At 49.9% G+C, this 27,182-nt stretch overlaps 1 protein-coding gene across 2 annotated transcripts in view; it reads right to left on the bottom strand.

Moving 5' to 3' along the window:
• The window catches only part of EIPR1 (EARP complex and GARP complex interacting protein 1), a 121,001-nt gene extending 93,886 nt beyond the window's left edge, over positions 1-27,115 (bottom strand). Inside the window, exons 1-3 of one of the 2 annotated variants that reach the window (XM_045788892.2) lie at positions 26,916-27,114; positions 14,766-14,849; positions 3,969-4,101 (exon numbers count right to left, since the gene is read on the bottom strand). In XM_045788892.2, the coding sequence (XP_045644848.1) occupies positions 3,969-4,101; positions 14,766-14,849; positions 26,916-26,957 (259 nt within the window). In that variant the 5' untranslated portion in view covers positions 26,958-27,114. Of the gene's footprint in view, positions 1-3,968; positions 4,102-14,765; positions 14,850-26,915 lie in introns of both variants that reach the window. The other variant, XM_087863898.1, reaches the window with a different exon arrangement.
• Positions 27,116-27,182: the final 67 nt, after the last annotated feature.

The raw sequence follows: 27,182 nt of genomic DNA, 5'->3' as shown, positions 1-27,182 counted from the left end.
TGCACATCAACAGAAACAAGCCGTGTGGACCGCAGCAGAGCAGGGACACGTGCGCGAGGTGCAGCAGGGCAGCGAAGGACAAGTGTGTGTGTGTGGTGCTTACAAAGAAGCCAGAAGAGCAGATGGCGAGTACGTGCTAACACCCCCACGCGGCCCTCAACCAGCCCAGGCACTGAGAGGTGGAAAGCACGATTCGACAGAAACACCACTGGAAAATAAAGGGCAAGGTGCACGTCTGGTCCTCACGCAAAGATCCGTTGTAACTACGGTGACACTTAAGCCCCATTGTAACAACGTCTGTGATGCTCTGGGTTGAACCCACATCTAACGTGCTGCACGACGGAAGCCTCACGATTGGTGGGCAGCTCAGTGCAAAGCATGGACACCAAGTGCCCGTGTGCAAACGTGTGCAGTCGCTCCACAGCCTTCTGAGTGTACAAAGTCCGCACGGCGAGCACAAATCCTTACTCCAAGCTCTTCTAAAAGTGTCTGGACTGGAGCAGACTGGGCCCCAGTCCCCGGAATGTGACCCGCACAGACGACCCGGTGCAGACCAGATGTGAACCATGAAGAACTTCGGAGGGCGAGGAGGGCGAGGGGCGGACCTGCGGTGAGGCAACTGGGCAGCTCCCTCCTGATGAGGGAAGGCAGAACGCACTCCCTGCACCTCACTGTGGCAGAGAGCCTGCACTGCACGGCTGAAATCTTTGAGTCCTGCCTGTGACAAGGAAAAGCCGCGCTCCTAGGACTTCACCATGAATGCCATGACACACCTGTCTTTGTCCCCAGAGAAGCTGACACACGAGGCAAACACGTCACAGGAGGGCTGGCCACCATCAAAGACTGGTGGCAGGGTGAGTGGCAGGCTTCTGGGGGCCCTGGCGGGAAACCGAGAAGCGGGGTGGCCTGACAAAGCTCTCCGCCCGAGCCTGTGGACAACCAAGGGTAGCTTCGACCCACAGCCACTCGCAGCCCCCAGGAGCCGAGCGCAGCGCCCAGCTGACAGCCAGCAAGCTCCCGCCCACGCCCAGGGCCCAGTGCTGCCAGGATCCTGCTAGGCCATGCAGTCTCGTGACCGCGGGGACTGTGGGGAGGACGAGGTGCTGTGTTCGTGGCACTTCCGACGCAGTGAACCTGGTGCCAAGGTGGGCTTTGGTCCGAGGCACTGGCTGCTGGCTGTGAGAATCTTGAGCAACAGCACGCACTGTCCCGAGCAGCCTGTTAGAAGACACGGGCACACAGAGGATGCTGCCAGTGAAGGCTCAAAGGGAGGAGAATGTTCTGGAAACAGGAGGGAGGGGGCCTTGTTAGGAGGTGACAGAGGGCTAGCAAAGCGGGGCAGCGGGTTACATATGGACAGCCCCGGGCAGAGAGCAAGGTGGCCTGGCCTGGTGTCTGGCTACTGATGGCAGGAGGTGAGAGAGAAGGAACCAAGGGAGGCCACAGTAAGCACAAAGGAACCCACACTCGATGGCTCTGAGGCACTCAGCCTCCCCAGCAGGCAACAGCTGCTAAAATTTGGAGACTCCGCTGTCGGGAAAGCACTCCAGAGAAAAGGGCTCAGGTAGGCCACTCAACGTTTGCTAAAACTTCAGGAGGATCGACAGGCTAGACTGCGATGACAGGAAAGGTCCGTTCAGGAGGCTGGAGGGTCAGTCAGAGGGTGGACGGACAGGGTGAGGGCCTTCTGCCTCCCCAGCAGGAGCCAAGGCAGACAAGAGGACATCTCAGGAAGACCTGTGGGTACGGCTTTGTCTATGGACTGCAGAAGCCACTTCACAAGACCCTGCTAGCCTGGACCAGACGCAGAGAGCTACACGGCCCATGCATGTCTGCAGGGGCGGGCTGGGGGCGGTCCCCAGCTGCACCTGCCTGCTGCTCCGTGAAGGACAGAGGAGGGCGGGAGAGCAGGGCCAAGAGCCTACAGAGCAGAGACAGATCTGGGGCACCAGGCTGAAGCCCACTGCAGTCCCTTCAGCAGCGTCTGCCTGGAGGAATGGCCGTGGCCAGTGGCTCCTTGGGCCTCCCATTTTCCCCTGTTAGAATGCATGTCACCAGCTGTTACCCCACACCTGTTCCAGCCCTGTGTGACAGGCAGATGCTTCACAGCTTCACGGGTCAGCATCCGCAGAGGAACGTGCTACAGGCACTGACCCCAATGCCAGATTACACCCAGAAGCCAGATGCATAGCGGGAGCTGACCAAGGCTGATGGCATCGTGGCCAGGTATCTTGGAGACAACACCTGTGCTCTGCACAGATGAGGGCTGGGGCCCCTGGGGACGCAGGCACTGCTCACACACACCAGGGGCCTGTGATGGCCACCCCTAGTGTGACACCTTTTTGTAAACTGCTCCCGTGAGTGTGAGGGCAAGACCAATGGCCTGCTTCTAACTGACAGGACATAGTAAAGGTGGTGGGATGTCATTCCTGTGATTCTGCTGTGTTCTATGGCAAAGCTAAAGGTACCTGCGAGGTAAAAATCAGGTCAGCTGATCTTAAGTTAATCAAAAGGGAAATTGGTCAAAAAGTTTGAAAGTCACTTATCTAGAAGAGGACCACCTCTACTTTTCATTTGCAGAAACTTCTGACTATCTCTAAGGCGAAGTTCCCGTGCACTGGGGGCAGAGGCAGCAGTAGCAGCAACACCAGGGTGGTGGGGAGACACTGGACGGGCAGCCATGTGCAGAGACAGCTGGCCTTACAGGCAACACGGAATGGCATCAGGCTGCCACAGGGAGGAGACGCAAAACCAGGAATGGCAAGGGTGCCGGGGCGTGGAGGCGGGTGTGTAGGTGTTAAGTCTGTTACATCCCAAATATGCTGGGGGAAGATTTCGGGTGGCAGCACCACCTCTGTCACAGTCGGCTGGACGTAGTGACCTTGGTCTGAGACACAGGAACAAGGAAGAAAGACACAGCGGCCTCTGCCCAAGAAGACCCCCAACACACTGCCAACGGGGAGGAGGGAAAGTCTGAGTGGGCTCCCGGGGAGGCTGTTCTCAGCGAGTGGAACGGCGCCAGTCGAAGCTACCAGTAAGAGATAAAGAACATAAGGGCCTCAGGGGAAAGAACTTTCAGAAAACAACTTTGTTGCCCCAAAGAAAAGAAGTGTTAAAAACACAAAGGTAGATGTGAAATTAAATAGAAAGACACCTAGGGAGAATCCCAGCGGAGCAGAGAGTCCCAGCACAGGTTCCTAGACGCGGCACGTCCGGGGCACCAGGCTGGCAACAGTGGGAAGACAGCCGCACACACTAGCATCCTGAGGCTGGGGCAGGAAAGGGAGAGGATACAGAATGTGGGACCCGTGTGCAGACGCTGCAGAGTGCCCATTATCCAACCAGGCATGCTGATACTGAAGGAAACACTTCAGAGACTATACAGCACCAAACAGACTTTATTCCGATTCCGCTTACAGAGAAAGATGGAACGTGCGGTTTTTCCCCAAAGCAAGAATTTGAACACCAGTTATGGCCAAAGACAGAGAAAGGAGAATGGAGGAAGATGCATGGCCGGATGGGGTCAGAAGTCTGGGTTGACACAAACGTCAAAGGCCCCAGAGAATGCAGAGCTAAAGAGCACACAGCGCAGACGCTTATTAGGAGCACGGACCAATACACACACACACACACACACACACACACACGCATGCACACATATACACAAATCAGGTACCCTCCCGAGGGGCACAGTGAACTCACGTAGGAGGACCCCTGCCTCTGTCACCTGAGACCCTCCAGCACATCACCCCCCTGCCTCAAAGGGTTAACGTGCCTGGAACAACTCTGACTCCAGCTTCCAGTCTCAGATGCGGCCCATACTAACTGTGACAAGCGTCCGCCGACAGTGTCACAATTCTCTGTGAGTGCAGCACCTTTACCCCTCATCAACCCTGCAAGTCATGCATGGACCCTTAGCAACGTAAGACCAATCTTGCAGGTGCGTATCATCACCTGTGAGTACTCACGCTTATTGTAGCAGGTGGCCAGCACACCTCCGTCGGCAGGACTGGTACTGATGTGCCAGATCTCACCCACTTGATGGAGGAGGACGTTTTTATTTATCATGTTATTCTCATCATCGAAGTCTATGATGTGGATCTACAAATACAATAAGAGAGCATATCAGGACTCACTGTCCATGCACCTTAATTAAACACAGCGATCACACAAAATAATCAAAAGCATCTATAACATCTTTAATTAACTGTTATTGTTACCACACTAATAGCATACACTTCTGTGAGTTCACCTCCCTGTGTTCTTCTCAAAAGACAGGTCTGAAATCCCAATAGAGTATTTCGCAAGCTACGTAACACTGCCCCCATCATATCCAGTGCTAAAAAACAAGACAGCAAAAGCTCCGTCCCCAGGTGGCTCCGTCAGGCTGTGGCTGGCATTGGGGCTAGAGTTGTCAAGGGTTGTGCAAATGAGCCTAGAGCCTCTGAGAGCCACCCATGGCTGTAGGGCACAAGGAGCCACCGCCCAGCCAGAACTGGGGCCACCCACACGGTACTCACGCCAGAGGGGGCATAACTCAGCTCGTGCACCAGCAGCGACGGCGGTGGGAAGGGGTGAGAAAACATTACACATGAACATCTTAAACATCTTTCCAAGAAGGAGCCCGGCAGCTGCCAATGTTTACAATCGCATGATATATAAATGTAATAGTATTATATTTGAGCCACAGAAAGTTAAATATGCTCTCTCCATGCTTTTCCGGACAATTTTTACAGGACTAAAATGATTTTCACGTTCACACTTTTATCAGTACCCAAGTCAATGAGAAAAATAAGACATTTGTTTTAAAAATAAATTTATACTAAGAAAATATTCATGGATCTTCATGAAAATCTATATCCAGGAATGTTCACTGTGGCACTGATTATCACAATGAGAAATTAGAAGTCAGCTTAATGTCTGGCAAAAAGGAATTATTCAAATAAACTGTAGTATTTGACTGTAATGTAATACTACAGAGCCATTCAATACGCTATAAAGGACTATTTAGTGCCAGGGAAGAGGGCCCATAACATATATTTAAGGGGAAAAGAATGAACAGAGCTGTGTGAAGGCTGTGTGCAGGGTGTGTGTAAAAAGCAAGCACACCCAAACCAGGAAAGAGCCAGGAGGTACATGGCTACCAGCGGATAGTGGGATTGTGGTAGGTTTTCCTTTACTTCTTTGTGGTTAGCTTGTATTTTTCACATTTTGTGTGTGATTAATATGCATAACTTTGCAATCAGAACAAACATTAAATGCTGGGGCTTTTTTTAGTATTTTCTTTATTCATTTGAGAGTGAGAGCGAGGGAGAGACAGAGAGAGAACAAGCAAGGGGAGAAGCAGAGGGAGAAGCAGATTCCCCGCTGCGCAGGGATCTCGATGTGGAACTGGATCCCAGGACCTGGACATCATTACCTGAGCTGAAGGCAAATACTTAACACCTGAGCCACCCAGGTGCCCCTAAATGCTGTTTTAAAAAATGTTTCCATGACACCCCAAAGCCTCTACACTCCACACTTGGTTCAGAGGGCCTCGTTCTCGTCTTCACTGCTTCCTCTTATGCCCAGTTTTGATGCAAAAATAACCTGCAGCCCCAAAAGGGGTAGCTCTGGACTCAGAATTCAAATCCCACACTGACACCACAAGCCTGTGTGACCCTGCGCCTCAGTTTCCCACTGCATCCTGAAGGATCACAAGAAACCAAATGCAGGTGTGCCTGGCTCACCACGGTGAAGCTAGGCACACTCATGCCTCCCCCTCTCCTCCAGGGGAAGACATGAAAAATCATTCCTGCTGTTTTTATTTTTAAAACTGCTTTCAGGGGGCGCCGGGGTGGCTCAGTCGGTTAAGCGTCTGCCTTCGGCTCAGGTCACGATCTCAGGGTCCTGGAACCAAGCCTCAAGTCAGGCTCTGCATGGGGGGGGGGGGGGGTCCCGCTCAGCAGGGAGTCTGCTGCTCCCCTGCCCCTCCCCCACCACGTGCACACACTCTCTTCCTCTCTCAAATAAACAAAATCTTTTATAAATCAATCAATCGATCAAACAAACTGCTTTCAGCAAGTTTCTCCTGGCACTTAGCCCAATGCAGTTTCCACAGTGGGTTCAAAATTACAAATCACATATCTTAGAGCTGGGGTGACTATTGTACTTTTTCCTTTCCACACTGAGGGAATTTTACCTGTAAATATTTCTCCCTCCATGGACATGTTACACATTAAAAAGCTACTAATAATTACTAAGTAATTGATTCCTGAGAGAAGGATCGGGCAAACTAAAGCTAAACACACACACGTCCTACAACCCAGGAGCCCAGGGCTGCGTCTATACCCAACTGACACCAACAGACCTCACAGCAGCTCCACTCGTGATCGCCAACAACGGTGCACAGCCCAGAGGTCCACCTACAGTACAACGGGAGGAAAACTGGTATATTCGTAACACGGGCCACAGGGGCTGCAGGTGACGGTGGTGGTGGTCCCGGGGCCACGGGGTGGGGGTGTGCATGAGTGTGTAAAATGCATTAGGCTGTCTACTTCGGACACTCAGAATGTGTGTACACCGTACACACAAGTCCACTAAAGTATCAGCACAAAATTAAAAAGTGAAAAAAATTCATTCTTTATTGTACAATGACTTAAACATTTAAAAATAAGAATTCTGCGATGCTGGTTGAATGTGACAGTGCACACTGGGAAGGCTGTGGTAAACGCTGTATATCTGAATCATTTCCTCAAAGATTTATTACAACACGTAAATAGGAACTATATAAATGTTGAAATAACCGGATTTCTTAAAACCTGTCCCAGAGAACAAATGAACAACAAAAGAATTACAGAGTATTATATAGTTCTAAAAATCATGAAAAACACGGGGTGCCTGGGGTGGCCCAGTTAAGTGTCTGACTCTTGGTTTCAGTTCAGGTCGTGATCTCAGGGTCGTAACATCCAGCCCTGCATTTGGCTCTGCGCTCAGCAGGAGTCTGCTTCTCCTTCTCCCTCTGCCCCTCTCCCCATGCCTCCGCTCATGGATGTGCACACGCACACATGCACACATGCTCTCTCTCTCAAATAAATAAATTTTTTTTTAAAAAATCATGATAAAGAGCAATTATAAATACCAAAATGTTATGAAAGCACTAAATTTTATAAGCGGAATATAAAATGGCATGCAATTATATAAAAGTCACGTGAACACAAACTACAAGGCAATATACAAAATCGGGAACAATTTTTGTGTTATTAGGGTAAAGAGGAAATGTTTTTCTTTCTTCTTTGACACATTTCTTACTTATCTGGAAATCCATTAAGACTGAAAACATGAATGAATGCACTTAAATGTTCTATTTTTCTGTTCCTTCATCTATCCCTCTGCAAAGCACTCAAACACTAGGAGCTCCACCCGTGACTACACCAGCACTCTGGCATCAGAATTCCTGCTTGCTGGCTCAGTCGGCCCACCCAGAAGAAAGCCCACCGTCCCTGGCACCAACTCCCAGCGCCCAGCATGACAACCTCTTCACCCTGGCCCAGGACGTGTGGCTGCCAGGCTCTCCTGCCCAGCCCCCTCTCCCCCTGCTCCAGGTCACTCTCATCTGGGGAAGGGTCTTCCTTCTCACCACCTCACCAGGATGCCCTTTTGTCCCGTGTGAGGTCATGAAGCACATGCTGTCCACCGGCTCCAACACCTGACCCAAAGTTCCTCTAGGCTCCTTCCTGCACCTCCAGGCTCACGGACACAGCAGAAAGGAGGAACACGTGTAGACACCACCCCCACCCCAGTTCATCTCTTCTAATCTGACACACTCTGATACTACAGCCCTTAACCTTCATCTTCAAGCTTGACAGACCTGAGATTTTTCCACATATCCTCATTTACAGTGGGTTCATAGGCAGGCCCACAGGATATGTCTTCATGAAGTGTTCTCATCTGGGTATGTTCAGGAAGAACTGTAAGACATCACAACCATAAACAAAGAGAGGACAGTAATAATAGCTACTATGTAAAATGGGCCAGGCAGGGTGCTATTTGACACACATTATTTCCATTAATCCTTAAGAGAGTCGTGTGTAATTATTAGCCACAATCTACAGGTGGAGAAACCCAGGCTGAGAGAGTTGACACAGTGTGTCTCATTTGATTAGAAACAGGATTTCAGAGCATGTGCTCTGAACCCCCAAGCCATCTCGGGTGCACGGAGGCTGTGCTCCCCTGGGCCTTGCACTGCAGCAGGGGAGCAAAAATCAGCTCCTAACTACAGAGAAGGAGACCGTATCTCAAACTGTCTGGTCTCAGGGCACCACCGGCTCCCCAGCTTACACAGACGTACAAAGAAACATTCTGTGCAATATGTACATGCAGTTTCAGAGCAGTCGTGAAAACAATTCAAAGAAAACACTATAACTAGTGAGTGCAAAAGATCTGGGGGCACAAAAGAAAGACCAATCAATATTGGTTAAGAGGGTCGGGCAGACGTGGTTGTCTGGGTAGTGCTGAATCGTTACTTTAAATTCTTCATGCCATATCTGAGTTTGTAAAATGTTTTAACAGCTTATAATGAAGATCGAACTCATATATTTCGAATTACCATTATTAAATCTTTTAAAGTTGGATTTACTAGTGCTGGGCCAAGGGCACAGATGACTCTCTATAAACAGTTAGGAGTAAGAGTCATAAAACTCATTAGGAAGCCCGTAAAGAAGTTAACGCTCCCTCATCTTCCTGGAGAATCGGGGCTTCGAGAAAGATGTCCCTTGCCACAGACCCTGGCTCTTCTGTGGCCTGCAACCAGATCTGAGCCTGTCACTCCAGGCCACTGAACTGCTCTTCATCTCATCTCTCCTACTGAACTGAAGGTAAACGAACTCTCACAAATAAAAAGAAAGAAATTTTAAAAAATGGGTAAAATACGAAATAAAAAATTAAAAACTCCCTTCTTAGGGAAAGTAAAGGATCCAGCGGCTTGACCATGGGCATGTCTTCCTGCCAGGAGCCCGTGAGCCACCAGAATAAAAGATTCGCTCTCCCGCCCTCAGCAGACCCCATGCCACACTGTCCACCACAAAAAGTGAACAGGCCCCTCCTGGCACCTGCTTAGGAAGAACACAGACCACAGCAGGTGGCTAGACCTGGAGAGAGTGTTCTCTCATACCTTAGCACTCTCTCCTCCTGGCTCAAGTCAGTACCCGGAAAGCTCCGTTTTAGCAGTCTGCTTTACTTCACAGGGACACTCGGGATGCACTGTGACCTGGGACCAGGGGACCTGTGTCCTGTTTTGATTCTGCCATTTGCCGGCCAGTTTACCCTGCGCCAGTCACTCACTCTTTCTGGGTTCTTGCTTCAGCATAAGTATACTTAGGAAAATGTATTCCCAGGATTTCTTTATTCTAATTGAAACATATTGTGATCCTTTAGCTAAGACTTGAAATGATCTGTAAAAGTCACTATCAAACATGCTACACGTTTCCCAATGCTTATTATGCCCACATGGCTACCATTTACCCGTCTGTACTAATACTCTTTCCTGAAGCAAATAAGCCCCAGTATATGAACATCCTTTGTCCATGAAGCCAAACTATGCTTGGCAGCCAGAAGAAAGGAGGAAAACAAAAAGACCTGGATTCCACACCCTCTTGGTGCCTAGCGAGGGCATTTCTTGGAAAAGCAGTGTCTTCGCCCATGCGGGCTCCTGTAACAAACACCACAGATGGGGTGGCTTACAGACAAGAGGAATTTCGCTCTCACAGTCTAAGATCAGGGTGCCACAGCGTGGTCGGTCTGGTGAGAGCTGTCCTCCTGGATCAGACGACCACCCTCTCCCTGTGTCCTCAGGCGGCAGAAGGGGTAAGGACGCTGTGGGTCAATCCCATTCATGGCGGCTCCACTGTCATGACCTAAGCACCTTCCAAAGGCCCTACCCCCTCCTATCATCACCTGGGGGGTTAGGTTCCAACCTATGAATCCGGGGGAAACAAACATTCAGACCTTAACAAGTGGACAGGATGGAGGTCCTTCGCAGCATGTGCTCCAGGGTTGGGGAAAAAGCTGGAGCCTAAACAGGTCACTGGAACGCCCCCAGATGTCTCTTTATCATCACATTTTTAGATACAAACCCCACAACTAAAAAGGCATAAAGTAGAATTCTGTATTTTAAAAAGAAATTCTGAGGTGTGGCTGAGCGTCTCGATGTCTAACAAAGGCCCAGGCGAGCCTCAGGGTAGCCAAGGACAGAGCTTGCAGGCAGACGGGCTGATGAACAAAGCTATTCATAATCAAAATACAAATACAGAAAAATGGGATTTACAAATTTAAAAAGTTAAAAAAGAAAAGATCGAACCAGGGTAATAAGCCGCTGTGTGTCTCTCCCTTCGGGGATCTGCCTTTTCACTGACCGTGCTGGGAGAGGACAAGTCTGCATCCCCTGTCACCCTGGCACTCATCCCCCAGCCACAGAAGAAATAGGAAGTTAGCAACAGGCAAAGAAATCTTTGGGAAAAGCACAGTGCAAAGCAAATAAACCCTTTCAACCTGGAATCCCTTGTTTTGAGTCTCTGCCTGAAGTACCCCCACTGGATAGCCAGTGAGCACACAGCCTCTGCAGAAAGAACCCCACCTTCCCCACCTACCCCATGAAGGAGAACACAGAAAGATGAAGGACTGCACACACTCATCCTGTTCCTAACACAAGCCCTGTGCAAACAAAGGGCAGAAAGCAGTTCATCCGGCGGAAAAAAAAAAAAAAAAAAAAAAGGCCAGAGACTGTGACAGCTCCAAAAATTTTCAGAAAATAGCACAGCTGAATTAATTCGGACTGGTTCAGGGACTGGCACTTTCTAGGGAATTAATGACTGCCCAGGAGCTGACAGCCTGAGGCGACGCCAGGGGCCATTAACCCTCACCAGCCAGCCAGCCAGCCAGGCAGCCAGTGGGAGGTGTGGGAGCAGGGCCACAAGACCAGGGCCCCCCGGCCTGGGCAGGGCTGCCTGATCTGGGGACCACTCCCACCACTAGCACCACCTGTGTGGGTGTCTTTGGGGAAGCGTGTAGTATGCCTTTAGGAAACGAACCCCAACCACCCCTTGCTGCAGGTGCAAGCAGGAGGGGGAGGGGAAGGAGAGCAGCTGTGTTTCCACCGTATTCCAGCTCGCTCACCTGCGAAAAACCTCACAACTGCTTAGAACCAACCCCCTACCTGCTTAGAAATGGGGTCAACAATACCTGGGCACTGAGGTCACAGGTGTGGGAATCGCCCCCACCCGGCCCTGGGCAGCTCCCCCACTTCCCCATCCTGCAGGTGTGTGCCTCTCCGACCCACCTTCCTGGCCTGTCCCGGCACCGGGCTGAGCCCGTGGGGAGCGCACAGCCCATCAGGTGCTGCGGCACAGCTACCAGCACCCTACACAGACCTACCGCTCAATGTGGAGGCGCAGAGCCGGGGATCCCCGTCGTCACAGTCGCTCAAAGACCCCCCCCCCCCCGAGCGCGGGGGGGGGGGGGCCTCCCTGTCAGCAGTCGAGCAGGGAGGGGCTACAGGAGACGGGGTGTGAGGGGCCAGTCTCGGCACTTACAGGCGCACTCCACACGGCGCTCTAATGGGAACATCGGTGGGAAACCAAGGAACAAGCGCACGGCTTCTGGGGGGCAGCAGGAAGGGAGCGCGGGGCATCTGGGCGCCGCCTGGCTGGCAGGAGCCTCTGGAGACGCACGTCCTGCGCGGGTGAAAACATCCCACGGGACAGAAACACACGTTGCATCGCGAAGGCACATGCGCTGGACGTGTGCGCAGAGCACGCACGTGACCAGTGAAGGGCCACGCCGGCTGGGTGAGGGCTGTGTCCAGGAGCGTGTGCAGGGGCGCGAGCTCATCCGGCCCCCCCCTTCCTCTCACCGCTCCCCGCCCCTCCGCAGCCACCTCCCCAGGAAGGAGCCCACCAGGCCACCACCCCCGAGGCCGGCCAGCCTGCACGCACGCGCCGCCTGCCGGTGCAGCGCCCACCTCGCTGGGCGCTCAGCTGGAACACTAACCCACCTGCTCATGCGGACGGATCTAACACACCACGCCGCGGAGGGACTGCGTAGTCCCACTAACACACGAGACAGGCATTTGCTGAATGAGTGAGTGCGCGCATGCTCACATTCCCAACAACGTCACACACCTTTCCCAGGAAGGGAGGGAAGCGCCCTCCTGGCCAGTGCACCTTTGACACCTGTCGTGTGCAGTCACACGCAAAAGGCCACTGCAGGCGAAGCGTGGAAATAGGCTCTCAGACTCACCCCCCACCCTTTGATTCAGCCACGGCTGCAGCCTTCCCTGGCGGTGTGACAAGAAAGTTCTGAAAGGAAGGAGACAGCAGGTGACACCGGGTTCTGTGCGCACAGCACTCAAGTAGCCATTATACACTGGATATTCCGAAAAGGTTCCCAAACAGCTACATCCTTGATGCCACAAAATATAAGTTAAATATGTACCTTCTCTGTGCCCTACCGCTAGAAAGTTAGGTTTCTAAGACTGATTCTTAAGGACAAAAGTCATTCATTTCACTAGGTCCAAGGACTGACTGATGGCTGTATTCTGGAACCCAGGGCTGTCTGTGTCACAGAACTACATTGATGAAACAGGACACACAGAGCGGTAAACTACAGCATGTGGCAGGACGCTGACCTCACAACCCCATAGAACACAACTCTGCACAGTGCTCCCCAAGAGGCAGTCCTGGAGCCTGCAGAGATGCGAGAGCTCAGGCCCAGCCCAGCTGTTACCTTGCTCCAACAGGATTTAAAGAGGATTAAAGCACGTCAGGCCATTTGGGGTTGCTCCTCTCTTGGGGTCACAACCAAGTGGCTGATGAAACCAGGTGTGACGTCACTATGCATGTGGATGCTGTCGTGGCCTCATCTGGCCTTTAATTCACTGAGCATCCCTCATGACATAATAATAATTTCTTCCGTAATCTCAGAAAGTTAAAAACGGATACCTCCCCCGAAAAGGTCCACGGGACAGCCTCAGGACTGAGCGGAACTGAAAAGCAGGTGGATGAGGTGAGACGCTTCGACGCCTGGAGACAGGGCCCAGTGGGATTCTCTGACACCTGCCCTGGGACGAATCCCACAGTCGGCCACCAGACAGAAGCCCCAAGTCTGACTTCAGACTCCCACGCAACTCCTCTCCCGGCGGGGGCCGCACCTCCACCAGCAGCATCTCCGCACTGCCGCCCCGTGAGGCGGCCCATGAGACGCCCCCCCTCACTCCAGCAGCAGCCCCCAGACAACACAGATTCCTCTTCCCTGCAAGACGGCCACTGGAAACCATGTTCATAAATAAATCATGCTTACCTGACATTCTTCCAGAAGGAAAATGACACACACATGTTCAGAAAAATGAAAATTAGGAAAACAATCTACCTCACAGATGCTCACATCATCCAAAGCTTACTGTGGCCCAAATTTTGAGGCCTTTTGACCTGTTTCCTCCTAGTCTTTACTGTGTGTAAGACTCAAGTTTGTACTCTAACCACTACTGTTCTGAGGTATAACTGACATAACATTCTATTAGCTCCACGTATACCCCTAACGACTCAGCGTTTGTATCTATTGAAAAATGTTCTGCTTTTTCAACACTGTTGTGATCACACAATATATACAATTTTAACATTTCACTGAATCATCTAACGATTCTTAAATTATGACACTAATGAGTTTATAGCTTAATGAGCACAGTCAGTGACGACCACTCCACCAAGAGGAACCAGGTTCAACCAGGTCGAATCCTGTGAATCTGCCACCATAGACAGCAGCTCCATCCAACCTGATACTGGCACATTTTGATTGCTACTAATTGTTTCACAATTATTCATATCATTACAATAATATTCCTTGTATATAAAGGTTTTCCTATGTCTTGGGTATAGGAAATAAAGGTTAACTAATATAAACATTTATTTATAAAGCTCTACATATAGGTCACCAAATCAGTTGCCAAAATGTCTACATCAATTTAAAATGTCTTGTCGGTAACACGAGAGTGGCAATTTCACTATACCACACCCAGCACCAAATACTCTTTCACAGCTATTTTAAAGCCACTCCCCCTGTGGGACAGTGGTGACTGGGTAGAGGCCCTGCTGCAGGGGACATGGCCTTTTGCCCATTTCCCCAGGATCCAGGACACGACACATCGTCACAACACCCTCAGCATCTGTGAGGTACAGCGAGCAGATGGCTTCATAGCTTTCTTGGTGATGAGGAAATGAAGTCCAGCAAGGTTAATCCATTTGGTCAAGGTCATATGTTTGTGTCAAGCCATAAACTGCACGCTGGTCTGTGAGTAGCCCACGTTCTCTCTAGGACAGCGACCAGAACAGCCCCTCCTGAAGCGCGTGTCAGTGAAAGCCTGGAACTCGACAGGATTATGGCCTCATCCAGGCTCAGCCAGAAAGAACGCCATGAGCACTTAGAGCGGTCATCCACCAGCCTGGGTAGAAGCAGTGGTGCCGACCGCATCCCCTGGACTGCTTCTCAGTCACTTACACAGCAAACCCTACATAACCACAAACCAAAACTACGATAGTGATGCTACATGGACTAAGTTTAAATTATTGAACTCAATTATTACATACGGTTGCATATTTAAATCCCAATGAAAGTTTTATTTTGTTTGTGTGGCATTAACTTTCTCAAATGTTGCTTGAAAAATCAAGAGCAAAATGGTTATAAAACTAAGAATAGGCTTAGTAATTAACATGTATACATTTGTCAAAAATAGTTACCTGATTATCATATTTAAGAGACTGCGTCCCAACCAAAAACCGAATGGCATCTGTTTCTGCAGTCTGAGGTGTTAGAGCACGTGCCTGCAGGAGGGAAGGAAAATGCACACACATTTAAGAAGTTAGATTTAACAGAGATTAAAAGGCAGTTACTTCCTCTACTGCTGCAGGAGGATCAATTAGCACAGAGCGCTGGGTAGGCAACTCACAAACGTGTATGCAAAGCCTTCACCTTTCGTACACTTAGTGACACAACGATTCCACGCAAATGTGTATACGGAAACAATTATAAATGGGCAAAAAATAAGCAATAAAGATGTAAATGGTATTTTTAATAAAACCATAATTTTCAACAGAAATAGATTGGTGGAACAAATCATCCTTCAACAGTATGGCAGAAACGGCTCCTAGCAATAGCAGAGCAGGGGGTTTAAACCAAGTCTCTGGCAGAGGGCAACGGCACAAACTAAACAAAATACTCTGAATTTGTTTCAAGACCTCCTTTAAGTAGCTACCACAGCGATGAGTGAATGCCAAGATCTTGGAAAGACGGAAGCTTAAAGAGGCAAGCCTGACCTCTGGCCCCCTTTCGGCTAGAGGCATCCGTCAGTCTGGAAAGTGTGGCTAGTGGCTGATACTGAGGAACGCTTCTGACAGGCTCATGGACTGAGGGTACAAACACAGAGTGCAGGGCCCACCACGGAGAAGGGGCCAGCGAAGCACTAACTCTCTGGGTTGGGATCCCAGAGGGAACAGGCCAGGAGTGAAGGTGAACTAGGAGGTCAACCTGCACAGACTAACGCTCCAGGTCAACTTAGTCCGTGACTGGATTTTAAGTGATCTGAGCAGGCTGACGCTCCTGGGCTGGCCAGCCACCCACCAGGAATAGCAGTAAATCCTCTGGAGGAAGACAAAGACCTCCAAAGTTCATACAATTTTTCTCACAATGTCAAACGCTCAATCGAAAATAACTAGTCATACAACAAGTCACAATCATAGATCAAAAGCCAAACAACAGAAAGGGGCCTGCCGAGCATTCAGATGAGCAGGTTCTCCGGGAAACAAGCTGTAACACGTCAAGCTTTGTGCACAGATTTGCTGGGAACACTCTTGGGAATGATGCCACAGAGGAAGCAGGAGTGAAGGCGTGAAGGAAGCAGGACTGTGCAGGAACTGCAGCGCCCACAGGGAGACCGGAGCTGGGATGGCCCCGCAAAGTGGAGCCATTATGGCCAGGCCCATCTACTGCCCAGCCCCCAACCCCACTGATCAGTCACTGAAGCAGGCTGTCCCTGGAGGGGGGTGTGACGTAGGGCAACGTGGCTCTGTTCAGCTGAGGGCAAACTCTAAAGCAGGGCCCACTGAGAGCTATCAGCCCCCATAATCCCAGAACCTGCTGGATTTCCTGGAAGAGAAATCTGGGTGGTGCACCACAGCAGGAATTATACCACCTGTGCTTAATATGTTCAATAATTAAAGGACAAAATAAAGACTTTCAGGTGAAGAATCTGAGGCCTAGAGAGGAAAAGACTGTATATAACTGGTTAATATTAGTGTTGTGACTAGTTTCTCAGGCTTACAAAATCAAACCCAAATCTCTTTCAATACAACCAGTAACTGTGCCTAGATCAAGTCCCTATATCCCTATAGCTCATGCTTTGATGCTTATGGGAGGCAGAATAATGGCCCCCCAAAAATGTCCATATCTCAATCCTCAGACCATGTCCATATTCATTCATATGGCAAAGAGACTGTGCAGGTGTGATCAGGTTAAGAGATGGAGAAATTATCCTGAATTATCTAGTCACATGGGTCCTTAAAAGTAGAAAACCTTTCCTAGCTGTCATCAGAGAGATGTAACAGAAGAGAGAACCAGAAAACCAAAGAGGTGGCAGCATAAGAGGGACACAGGAAACCTGCAAAGGGTGCAGGCAGCTGGGAGGATGGGGGCAGCTGCTGCAGGCTTTGAAGATGGAAGGAGTCCACAGACCAAGGAATACAACAGACACCTCTAGAACCTAGAAAAGGCTAGGTAACAGATTGTCCCAAGCTTCCAGGAAGGAATGCAGCCCTACCAAAGCCTTGATTTAAGCCTTGTGAGGCCCATATTGGGCTTCAGAACTACAGAACTGTAAGGTAGGAAGCGCTGTTCTTTTAAACCATTACATTGGTGCTGACCTGTTACGGCAGTGACAGGAAATCAATACCGCCACACACAGTTCACTGTGCGGGCCACTGTCCACATGCTCTCTTCACACATGCAGCTAGAAACAGGAGAGACGTCCCACTTCCTCCTCGATTACATCTTATTCCTACACGCATTTCTCAATTTCTCGATTCATTCTTTTTAAAATGGGGTAAGGGGAGCACCTGGGTGGTTTAGTCGGTGAAGTGTCTGCCTTCGGCTCAGGTCATGATCTGAGGGTCCTAGGATCCAGCCCCAAGTCAGGCTCCCTGCTCAGCAGAAAGTCTGATTCTTCTTTTCCCTCTGCTCGTGCTCTCTCTCTCTCGCTCTCTCTCTCTCAAATAAAAAAAAATCTTTTAAAAAAATAAATAAAACAGGGTAAGAGAAACAGTACAGCAGTCGTCCTGACCATTCAGTCTGTCTCATTCTGATTTGCTTTCCATGACTGGGGTGAACAACAAGACCTTATGAGTGCCCACGACCAAAGGTTTGGAGACAACTTCATGTCATGCTCTCCAAAAATGCAACCTAGCCCCTATGTCTCCACCCCTCCTCATAAAGGGTTGCTAGCACAAAAACATCAACTACTACAATACATTTCAGGAACACCAAGAAAATCCATGTCCAGAGCAGTATTCACAATGTTAGACATCTGGAGGAAAACACCTATTCTAACCAATACGCCTACGACCTGTTCGACAAAACTAGACTGGAGTCGTAGACCTCTTTGCAAAACTGATGGATTCTTCTGCCAAAAATGCATGTACGTACAGGTAGAATTTTGCACATAATACCAGCAAATTCACAGACCCCTTAATCCTATCTAATTTGAACACCACTTCGTTAGAGAAAAATGACTGGTGAGGAAGCATCCACGCCATTGCCGAGACAAACCCTCAGCTGCCTGGAAGGCAGAACCCAGGTCAACAGAGGGGTTGTGGGACGGGCTCCACCTTCAAACAAGACACTAAGACTCAAATGGAGGCACATGTCATCACCCCAGACAGAAAAAGCCTGAAAGTCCCCAAAAACAGGGCCCAGAAGAGGACTCATCTGAGAGGAAGTGATTACTTTCCACGAAAAGACTTGTCTACGCCCTGAGTCAGCAACTGCGAGCTGACTACACAACCCCCGCATGGTGGCCACACTGTGGAAGTACCGTGGAGGGTAAGACAGGGCCCTGCCCTCAGGAAGCAGACTGGCAGGAGACAGTGGACAAGACCCAAACAGAGCCAGTGGGAAATGACTATGTATCAGAGCCCCCGGCCCAGACCGCACAGCAGCAAATCAGCAGTTACCAAAACGCACCAGGAGCTCAACTTCAGGCAAAGACAGGACTAAATGCCATCACTGGGAACGAGAAGAACACCAGAAAGAAGTACATTGTGTTAATGGCCATGAGGCTGAACAAAAGGGCATCTCAGGGCCGCAGAGGCTGCTGAGTGCCGTCACGAACCAGCATTCACCCTGCTTCATCCTAAAGCAGTTTACGGAGCCCAGAACGGCACCCCTGGGCAGGACGAACGGTAAGCATGCAAGGAAGTAAAGTCGAAGAGATCACGTGGTTTGGAGACAAAAGCTGCCAGTTTTAGAAAAGCAGTACAAGTTTGAAACTGCAAATTCTGTCATACACAGTAAGCCTCCTCTTTTTTAAAACACTGAAGAGGAGGAGCACCTGGGTGGTGCAGTCAGGTAAGCGTCCAACTCTTGGATTCAGCTCAGGGCAAGATCTCAGGGTCGTAAGACTGAGCCCAGCACTGGGCTCTGCACTCAGCTCTGCTCGAGATTCTCTCTCCTTCTCCCTCTGCCCCTCCCCCTGCTGGCACGCATACACTCTAAAACATGTTATGATTCTTCCAAAAAATCTAAACTGAATCTTTAAAAATTACAGTGAGATCTCAAAAACATTGAATCTGAGATCTTTTTAGTACATTATTAGGTAAAATTATAGTAATAACTTAAGTCTGGCCATTTGATTGACAGATGGGTATCTGTAATTCTGGTCCTGTGATGAAGTGAATGATGAAATGACCTTCCTAAGGCTAGGCATAATGATGGTTTTCATGTGTTCCAATGACCTCAATATTATAAGATGAAATTTTAGGGTGTAATAGGTCATAAAACATCTCCATGAATCTTACCTTGGTTCATCTTCATAACACAATGAAAGAGTCCCAAAGTCAGGATGAATAATATTATTCCTACTTAGGAGATAAAGATGGTGAGGACCAGAGAGGTTAAGTAACTTAGTCATGGTCACAAAGCTCCTAGAGGAAGAACCACCCAGACTGCCAGCCTTGAGTCTGGTTCTCTTTCTATTACGGTGACGCAGGGACCTGGCAACACAGGTAAGATATTTATACACAGGATTGAAGGCAGAGCCCGGGTCACGTTATTATCATTCCGTGCCCTGTTCTCAAAAGAAAGGCCATGGCACTTTCCTGACACGGCTGTCTTTCCGCCCACCTCACCGTTTGGTGAGCCAACCCAGGATGAGGCAAGTGGAGATGCTGAGAAGCTTGGCTCTCAGTGGGGAAGGGTCACCGGCAGCCCTGTGAAAGTTCCACTCTGCGACAGGAGGTGCAAATCCCAGACCTCCCAGTACTCGCTGAGTACTGAGCACTCCCTGGGGAAATTCAATATCTTCATGTGCTTATTAGTCCAAGCAAGTAAACACTCCCTCTGGTGAATGTTGGCCTAGCTCTTCATCAGAACTTACCCCACCAAGAGCCGCACCCCACGCCAAGTTTTAGGTGACGCTGGAAGGCGAGCAGGTGGAACAGGACTTGTGCTTTAAGCAGCAGAGACCAGGGTGGGTTGAACCTTCTACGGTAAGCGATCTCCCCCCAGAAACAGCCTCTGTACGGACAGCTGCCCCCAGATCGCTAGGATGACAAACCAGGAAGCCAGTGACCACCCGATGCCCTTCTTCACACAGCACATCACCTCCTCAGCGTTCTGGCAGATCGCTTTACAAACACAAAAGAAAGCGCAAAAAGAAGGTAAAGCCCCAACTTCTTCACTCTGTGCTAGCTAGATACCTACTTCTCCTCTCCGTCTCCCACACCCAAAATCACAGGCAAAGGCCCAGAGTACGTAAGAGAAACACCAAGCCTCTTGAGCTACTCATGGATAATTGTGGCCACACCACAATCACTGGTGCATTCACTCACACGCTCACTCCTGTAAGTGCAAAGGCTGACCTTTCAGCACTGCCAAGGGGCTGCCACCTGCCCTTTCCCCATTCTGCTTTACACTGCCAGCTCCTCTGGAGCCCCTGGTGCAACCCAGCCCTATCTTACAGCAAAGAACTTGCCTCACATTTGAGCAGCAACACAGAAGCCATTGGCTGGCCTCCTGGAGACGTTGCCACCTGCCCATCTGTCCAGAGATGGGGTGCCACCTGCCCGTCTGTCCAGACAAGGGATGCCACCTGCCCATCTGTCCAAACAAGGGGCGCCACCTGCCCTCCTGCCCAGACAAGGGGCGCCACCTGCCCATCTGTCCAGAGAAAGGGGAGCCCCTGCTGCCTGCCTGCAGCACACAACATTGCACAGCCCTCTCTTTTCTCTGTCCCTCTCCTCTTCTCTGGCTTTTCCCTTAACAAGGAGAATCAAGTCACATGTCCCCTTGTCCTCTGAATATATCTTACCTTGACTCCCTTGCTTCTTAAGCTGCTGCTAGACCTCCATTCTTCCATTTACTGCCAAGCTTAATGGTGGCATAGAAAAGGAAAACCTTCCTCGACCCTGACCAATTCCTCCCCTTCTGCTGACCTGGCCTCACTGCAGCCACCCCACAGCACTGCCCTCCCTGTGGCCCCTGGCATCACAGCCATCAGACACCCCTAACATGGGACCCCTCTGTCCCTTGGCCCTCGAGGACCCAGTCCATCACCACCCATCCCCCCTGCTCATGCTGTGGCTTTGTGCCCACGGTTCCATCCTGACTTTCCCCAGGCCACACTTCCTTCCTAGCAAGCCCCCTTTCCCACAAGCGTCATCACTGTAACCAGACCGGTGATCGTGCACCCACTAACCAGATCCGTGGCTTACAGTCCCTGACCACCCCCCCCACTCCTGCCTACCAGGCCTACCGCATGGGAACCCCTAACCCACATCCCGCACTCCGTAGCTCCTCTCCAGCCACACTGCCACCCCTCCCCACTCCTTGCTTGAATGACATTTTCACAACCTCGTACACAGCCTTCCTGACGTGAGCCTTTTTATTCCAGTTCACTTCCACCTTCCCACCTCATCAAGTCAAATTGGGACCTCAGGTTTTTCAGCAATAGTCTAAAGTCTTCATTTCGCTCTTCCAAACCCTAGAGAATTACACAAAAGCAAGAAGGAGAATAAAGAGCACAAACAGAGACTGTCTTCAGTGAAACTTGGAGATATCTATAATCCAAACGCACACCATAGGAAGAAAGACTCGAAGGCAGAGGTCAGAGCCAAGAGGGGGACTGAAGACAGCCCTGGCAGCAGCAACCCCCCGCCCCGCGAAGACACGGCAGGCACCGCAGGGATGGGACAGCAGGACAGGCGCACGGCTGGTGGCCGGGCCTCTTGCACACGCTCTGGCAAGAGTCAGAGCAGCCCACGCAGGCCGGGCATCCTATCTGGAAGCACTCTGACCCCCCAGAGTGGAGGGGGTGCTGCACTGTGGCCAGCTGGCCTGGGCCACCATCTTTGCCCAGGGATGAGTGAGGGCTGCAGATTCGCTCACAAACCCAAGCCTGGGCTGCAGGAATTCCCGCCAGCCTGGAGCCCAGGCAGGGCCCGACTCCGCGTGCAGAGCCCACGGCAGCTGGACAGGAAGGCTCGCCCACGAGAAACCAGGATCAGAGGAGCCCAGGAGCCCTGCAAGGGCACCACCAGGAGGGACAGCGAGGCAAGAACAGCGGGAAAAGACTTCAGAAGACACACGCTCGCTGACCACATGCTGCCATAGAAGAGCCAAAGCTCACGCTACACACACCAGCACAGGTCTGTAAAACCCAACAGAGCAGTCACTCTGCAAAAAGGAGAGAGAAAAAAGCCCAGAGAAGGAAAAGGGGAAAAAATCAAGGCACAGCTTGGAGAAGATAAGGCAGGGCAACCGCAGGCGAAGCCTGGGCTCCCAGAGCTCACCGGGGAAACGCAGAGCCACTGCAGGAAGGACACACAGACGGACCCCTGCACACAGCAGAGGATGTGGGCAGGGCTGAGGAAGACCCCAAAGAGTTTCAGGTGACAAAAGACATCGAGTTCAAAACCGTAAGATACCCAGAAAACAGTAAAATCAAGAAGTCAGCGTTCAGAAGAAAATTCATGGTCTAAACGCTTACGTTAAGAAGAAAAGAATGACAACAAATAAATCAGGCCCACAACTGAGGAGTCTTGGAAGAACACCCAAGGCTGTTCTCTTGGATTCTGCTTTCCACACGGGCCTCCAGGAGGGAGGGCTGCTGGGCTTGTGTGTGACTCCTCTGCCGTGTTCCAGGGCAGAGAGTAATGCCTGGCACACTGCAGACCATTAGTACTTGTAGACCAAATGAATGAATGAATTTCCTAGGAAAATACAAACAACCAAACCTAACCTCAAAAGAAAGGACGAAATCAGAGCAGCTAGTGACCACAGATCCAAAAGCCAGTGTTGGGAGAGCAACCGAGGCTCAGGAACGAGCAAGGCGGACATGCTCAAGCCACTTCAGTGGGGCACAGCGGTCACTCAGCGTGTCTGCTGAAGGACCAGTGGCCCTTGCAACCAGAGGTTGTTTTTTTTTTTGTTTTTTTGTTTTTTTTAAGATTTATTTATTTATCTGAGACAGAGAAAGGGGCAGAGAGAGAGAGTCTCAAGCAGACTCCTGCTCAGGGCAAAGTCCGACATGGGGCCCTATCCCACAACCCTGAGATCATGACCTGAGCCAAAACCAAGAGTCAGACACTCAACCAACTGATCCACCCGGGCGCCCTGAGAAGGTCTTCTTAATGCCAAAAGCTTCAAAGAAATAAGCATGCAGGAGAGAAATAATCTTGTTTGTAGTGATTTTTGAAATAGTCATAAGGAGCTACAGTTCTGTTAACTGACAGCTACAGATTAAACTCAAACTGGGAAGGCTGATTTCTCCTGCCCAGTACACACTGAGAGTATGTGTGAAGGCATCTGAAGTCTCATTTATACTATTTCAAATTCAAACAATGCTGGAGAAACATCCATAACAAAAATTACAAACATAATTAGAATAATGTATACAATATTCAAATATGCAACAAATCTATAAAATGTAACTGTAAGGTGGCTTTGTGCTAAAATGTGTCTCTGTTAAAATGTGGTGTCTTTGTGCCTAGTCTGGGAACAGTCAATCCAATTACCATCTGACCACGGTTACTGGACGTCCCGTAAAATAACTCTCCACCCTTTCAGAAAAGAGCCCTAAAATCCAGTCAAGAAGCGGTAGCATATTCCTTGTCTTATTAATGTAAATAGACTCCAGTCATCATCTTGCAAAGCAAGTATGATAGGAACAGCACGCCTGGGACTGTCTAGACTAGAACAGAAACACAGAACAAAAGGATGCAAGGCAGGGAACTGGGATACCCAGAAGAGAACCCGCAGTTGTACCGGCACATGGCCAGCAACGCAACATTAACCAGGAAATTCGGGATATGCATATACAAAAATAAGGTATTAAACTTAAAATTCTGGGTGCCTGGGTGGTTCAGTCGGTTAAGCGCCTGCCTTTGGCTCAGGTCATGATCCCAGGGTCCTGGGATCGAGCCCCACATTGGGCCCCTTGCTCAGCAGAGAAACTGCTTCTCCCTCTGCCTCTCCCCCTGCTTGTGCTCCCTCTCTCGCTGCCTCTCTCTCTGTCAAATAAACAAAAAAAATAATAAAATCTTCATGAACTCTCTGTCTGACAAATAAATAAAAAGTAAAATCTTTATGAACGAGTGGTAAAGAGAAGAAACAGTTTTCAGTTGAATGTGGTTGTTGTCAGAGAATCAGGCAAGATGGAAAAGGCGTGTTTAGGGCCTGCAGATCTTAATCAGATTTTAAGCAACCTGACTTCTTAAAAGACTAGTAAGAATTACTTGGATTTTCTTTTTAATTTTAAATATACAAAAATAAAAAGAACTAAAATCATAAACATGAGCTAAAAGATGTCAATCTCATGATGCCATAATGTCCCATAAACACAAACGTGCTCAGCATTTTTATTTTAATGACCCCTGTATGGTGCTCTTCTGCCTTTTATTTGACATAGAAAGACCTCATTTTACCCTCAAGCCTCATTACCTCAGTCAATGGTCAATAATCTGATCCCCATCTTCTTTTAAGATTTTATTTATTAAGACAGAGAGAGAGCATGTGCACACACCCACAAGCAGCAGGGAAGAGCAGGCAGAGGGGGAGGGAGAAGCAGACTCCCCGCTAAGCAGGGAACCTGATGTGGGGCTCGATCCCAGGACCCTGAGATCATGACCTGAGCCGAAGGCAGACTCCCAACCGACTGAGCCACCCAGGCGCCTCCAGATCCCCGTCTTCTAATGTAAAGTGTCCTCCACAGAGATCTGAATGTCACTGACAACCAATCCTCCACTGTGACTTCCAGCTCTTTATATGTTTACTGTAGTAACAGTTCTTCAGATTCAAGAACGTCATGGCCACAAGCTGTCCAAAGTAAAGAAGGATAAAAATCTGCTACTTCTTTTAAGATAAATGAGAAATCCAGATAAAACATTTGATGCCCAAGGCAAGGATCCACTCCTTGATATTAATCCCAGGAAATAACATTTGTTATCTCAAAGATCCAACACTGAAGATAAAAACCTCTGTTATGTAAGAGATTTCTTAAGAAGATGAAGAAGTGATTAGGTACACGGGAGTCAAGTGCACACGTTAGGAAGTACAAGAGGTCAGGAACTCTCAATCTCCCCACAGGCTCCCTACCCCTGTGGCCACACTGGCGCCTTTTCCAGGAGAAAGCAGTGCAACTTTGTAGTTCAGGGGCTTTGAAGTTGGCTTGGGTTTAACGCTTCTCTAGGGTAGAATCCCAAGTCTACCACTTGCTGGCTAGGTGGGCTTGGCACACAGAAGAACAGCATCTACAAGTAAGACTGAGAGAGAAGTGAAACACAGGCAGACTTCAGCAGGGTGCCCCACATACAGGGACGCTCTCAAAAGCTGCTAGTTAAGGCATACTCTTGGGTGATTGAGCCCATGGTCAAACCCTGCAACACAGCTCGTTCCTCATAGGACACTTTGATACTGCCTTGTATGGATTTATCTGTAAGAATTTTGTCTCATGATAATAATTAGAACATTTCCTGAATGCTTATTATGTGCCAGGCAATGCTCTAAGGGCTTGAATTAAAAGTATTAACTCATTGAATTTTCCTAACAGCCACAGGGATCCAGGCTTGTTTTCCCATTTTATTGGCAAGGATACTGAAGCAAAAGATTACATAGCTAGTAAGTGCTGGAGGCAGGATTTAAAGATTTTATTTATTTATTTATGAGAGAGAGAGAGAGAGAGAGAGAAAGGGAGAGAGAGCACGCGCGCACGCATAAGCAAGCAGGGGCAAAGAAAGAGGGAGATGGAGAGGGAGAGAGAGAATCTCCAGCAGACTCCCTGGTGAGTGGGGAGCCCAAGGAAGGGCTCAATCCATGACCCTGAGATCATGACCTTAGCTGAAATGAAGAGTTGGACTCTCAACCAACTGGGTCACCCAGACACCCCTGGAGCCAGGATTCAAACTTTAGGAGTTTTGGTTATGTTCAGGCTTTAAGTAACTAACGCTGCTGCTTCTCTCACTTTAAGCTTCTTAAAACCAAAGATCATTTATATTTTTTTAAGTTTTTTTTTAAAGATTTTTTATTTACTTATTTGAGAGAAGAAAGAGAGCATGAGCACTGGGGAGGGTCAGAGGGAGAGGGAGAAGCGGACTCCCCACTGAGCAGGGAGCTCCAGGTGGGGCTTGATCCCAGGGCCCTGAGATCAGGACATGAGCGGAAGACAGACGCTTAACCGACTAAGCCACCCAGACACCCCCATTATTTATATTTTTAACACACATTTGGGCACACAAGTATGTTATCAGGTACTTCATAAGGCAGTGAACTGTGTTTTTTTGTCTCTGTATCTGTCCCTAAGTTCCTAAGACTTAAGGTTCCCAAAAGCCATCTGAAGAGTTGAAACCAAGACAGAGCTCTACAAGGACCTGCACGCTGCGACCTACCTGCCCTTCCAGCTCCTCCCGACCCCCTTCCCCCTCACTCTATCCATAGACTTCCCTGCGGCCTGCTAAACCGCACGTGCACTCCCGCTTCACTGCTCACACTGCGGGGGCCCATCGGTTTCACCGTCCGGGGCTGAGCGCCTACTACGTGATGGTCACGGAACAGGCACTGCGGAGTCCAGAATAAAAAAAATAGAACACGAATAGGAAAGAGGTGAAATCCGAGTAGAGTCTGTGGTTCTGTTCATAGGAATGCACCAATGTTAATATTTCTAAGCTTTGATCAATTTGCCATGGCCACGTGAGACGTCAACATTAGGGGAAACTGAGTGTAGGGCACTAGAGAACTTTCCGTTTATCTTTGCAACTCTTATGTCCAAATTAAACGACCGCCTGCCCCCCCACCCCAGAAACCCCACAGATGCAGTGCCTGTCTCCAGGAATTGCGTGCTGCAGGAAACCGTACACAGGTGGGTACCCCGCGGTGGGCGATGCGGATCAGCCCCCAGCAACACCCAGGGCTGCCAGGAGGGGAGGCGGCGGGGGCTCCCCAGCCCGGGGGTCGTGGGCACCGGCGCTGCGCCCACCCTGCGTCACGGAGGACCCTGGGCCTTCCTAGAGAACCAAGTTCTTTAAAGGCGCCCCCCGCAGTCCCCCGGTCCTTAGCTGCACAGGGGGGCTGGGGACGCGCCCGCCTCGCTCTGCAAACCGCGCGGCGCCGGCGGCCCTTCTGGGACGCACCTGGAACTCCAGTCCATAGATCACCGGCGCGTCGTCCTCCATACTGCGGCCGCTCACACGCCTAAGGCCTGTCCCTAGAGCGGGCGCGCCTCCGGGTCAGCACCCATTCATCCCTCCCGCCCAGGAGGCCCCAACCGGGAGTCTTTTAGGCCCACCTCCACTCCCGTAGGCCTTACTTCCTGTATTTTTCCTGATGCGTCATCAATACGCTCTCGCCGGCTGCCAATGGAAGCGGCTCCGGGCTCCTGCGCATGCTCACTTAACTCC

This window comes from Ursus americanus, chromosome 7, assembly GCF_024610735.1.
Source record: "Ursus americanus isolate L20-20 chromosome 7, mUrsAme1.1.p, whole genome shotgun sequence".
Lineage (NCBI taxonomy): Eukaryota > Metazoa > Chordata > Mammalia > Carnivora > Ursidae > Ursus > Ursus americanus.
Note: the sequence above shows the minus strand (reverse complement) of the source record. Positions and strands in the feature narration are given on the sequence as shown.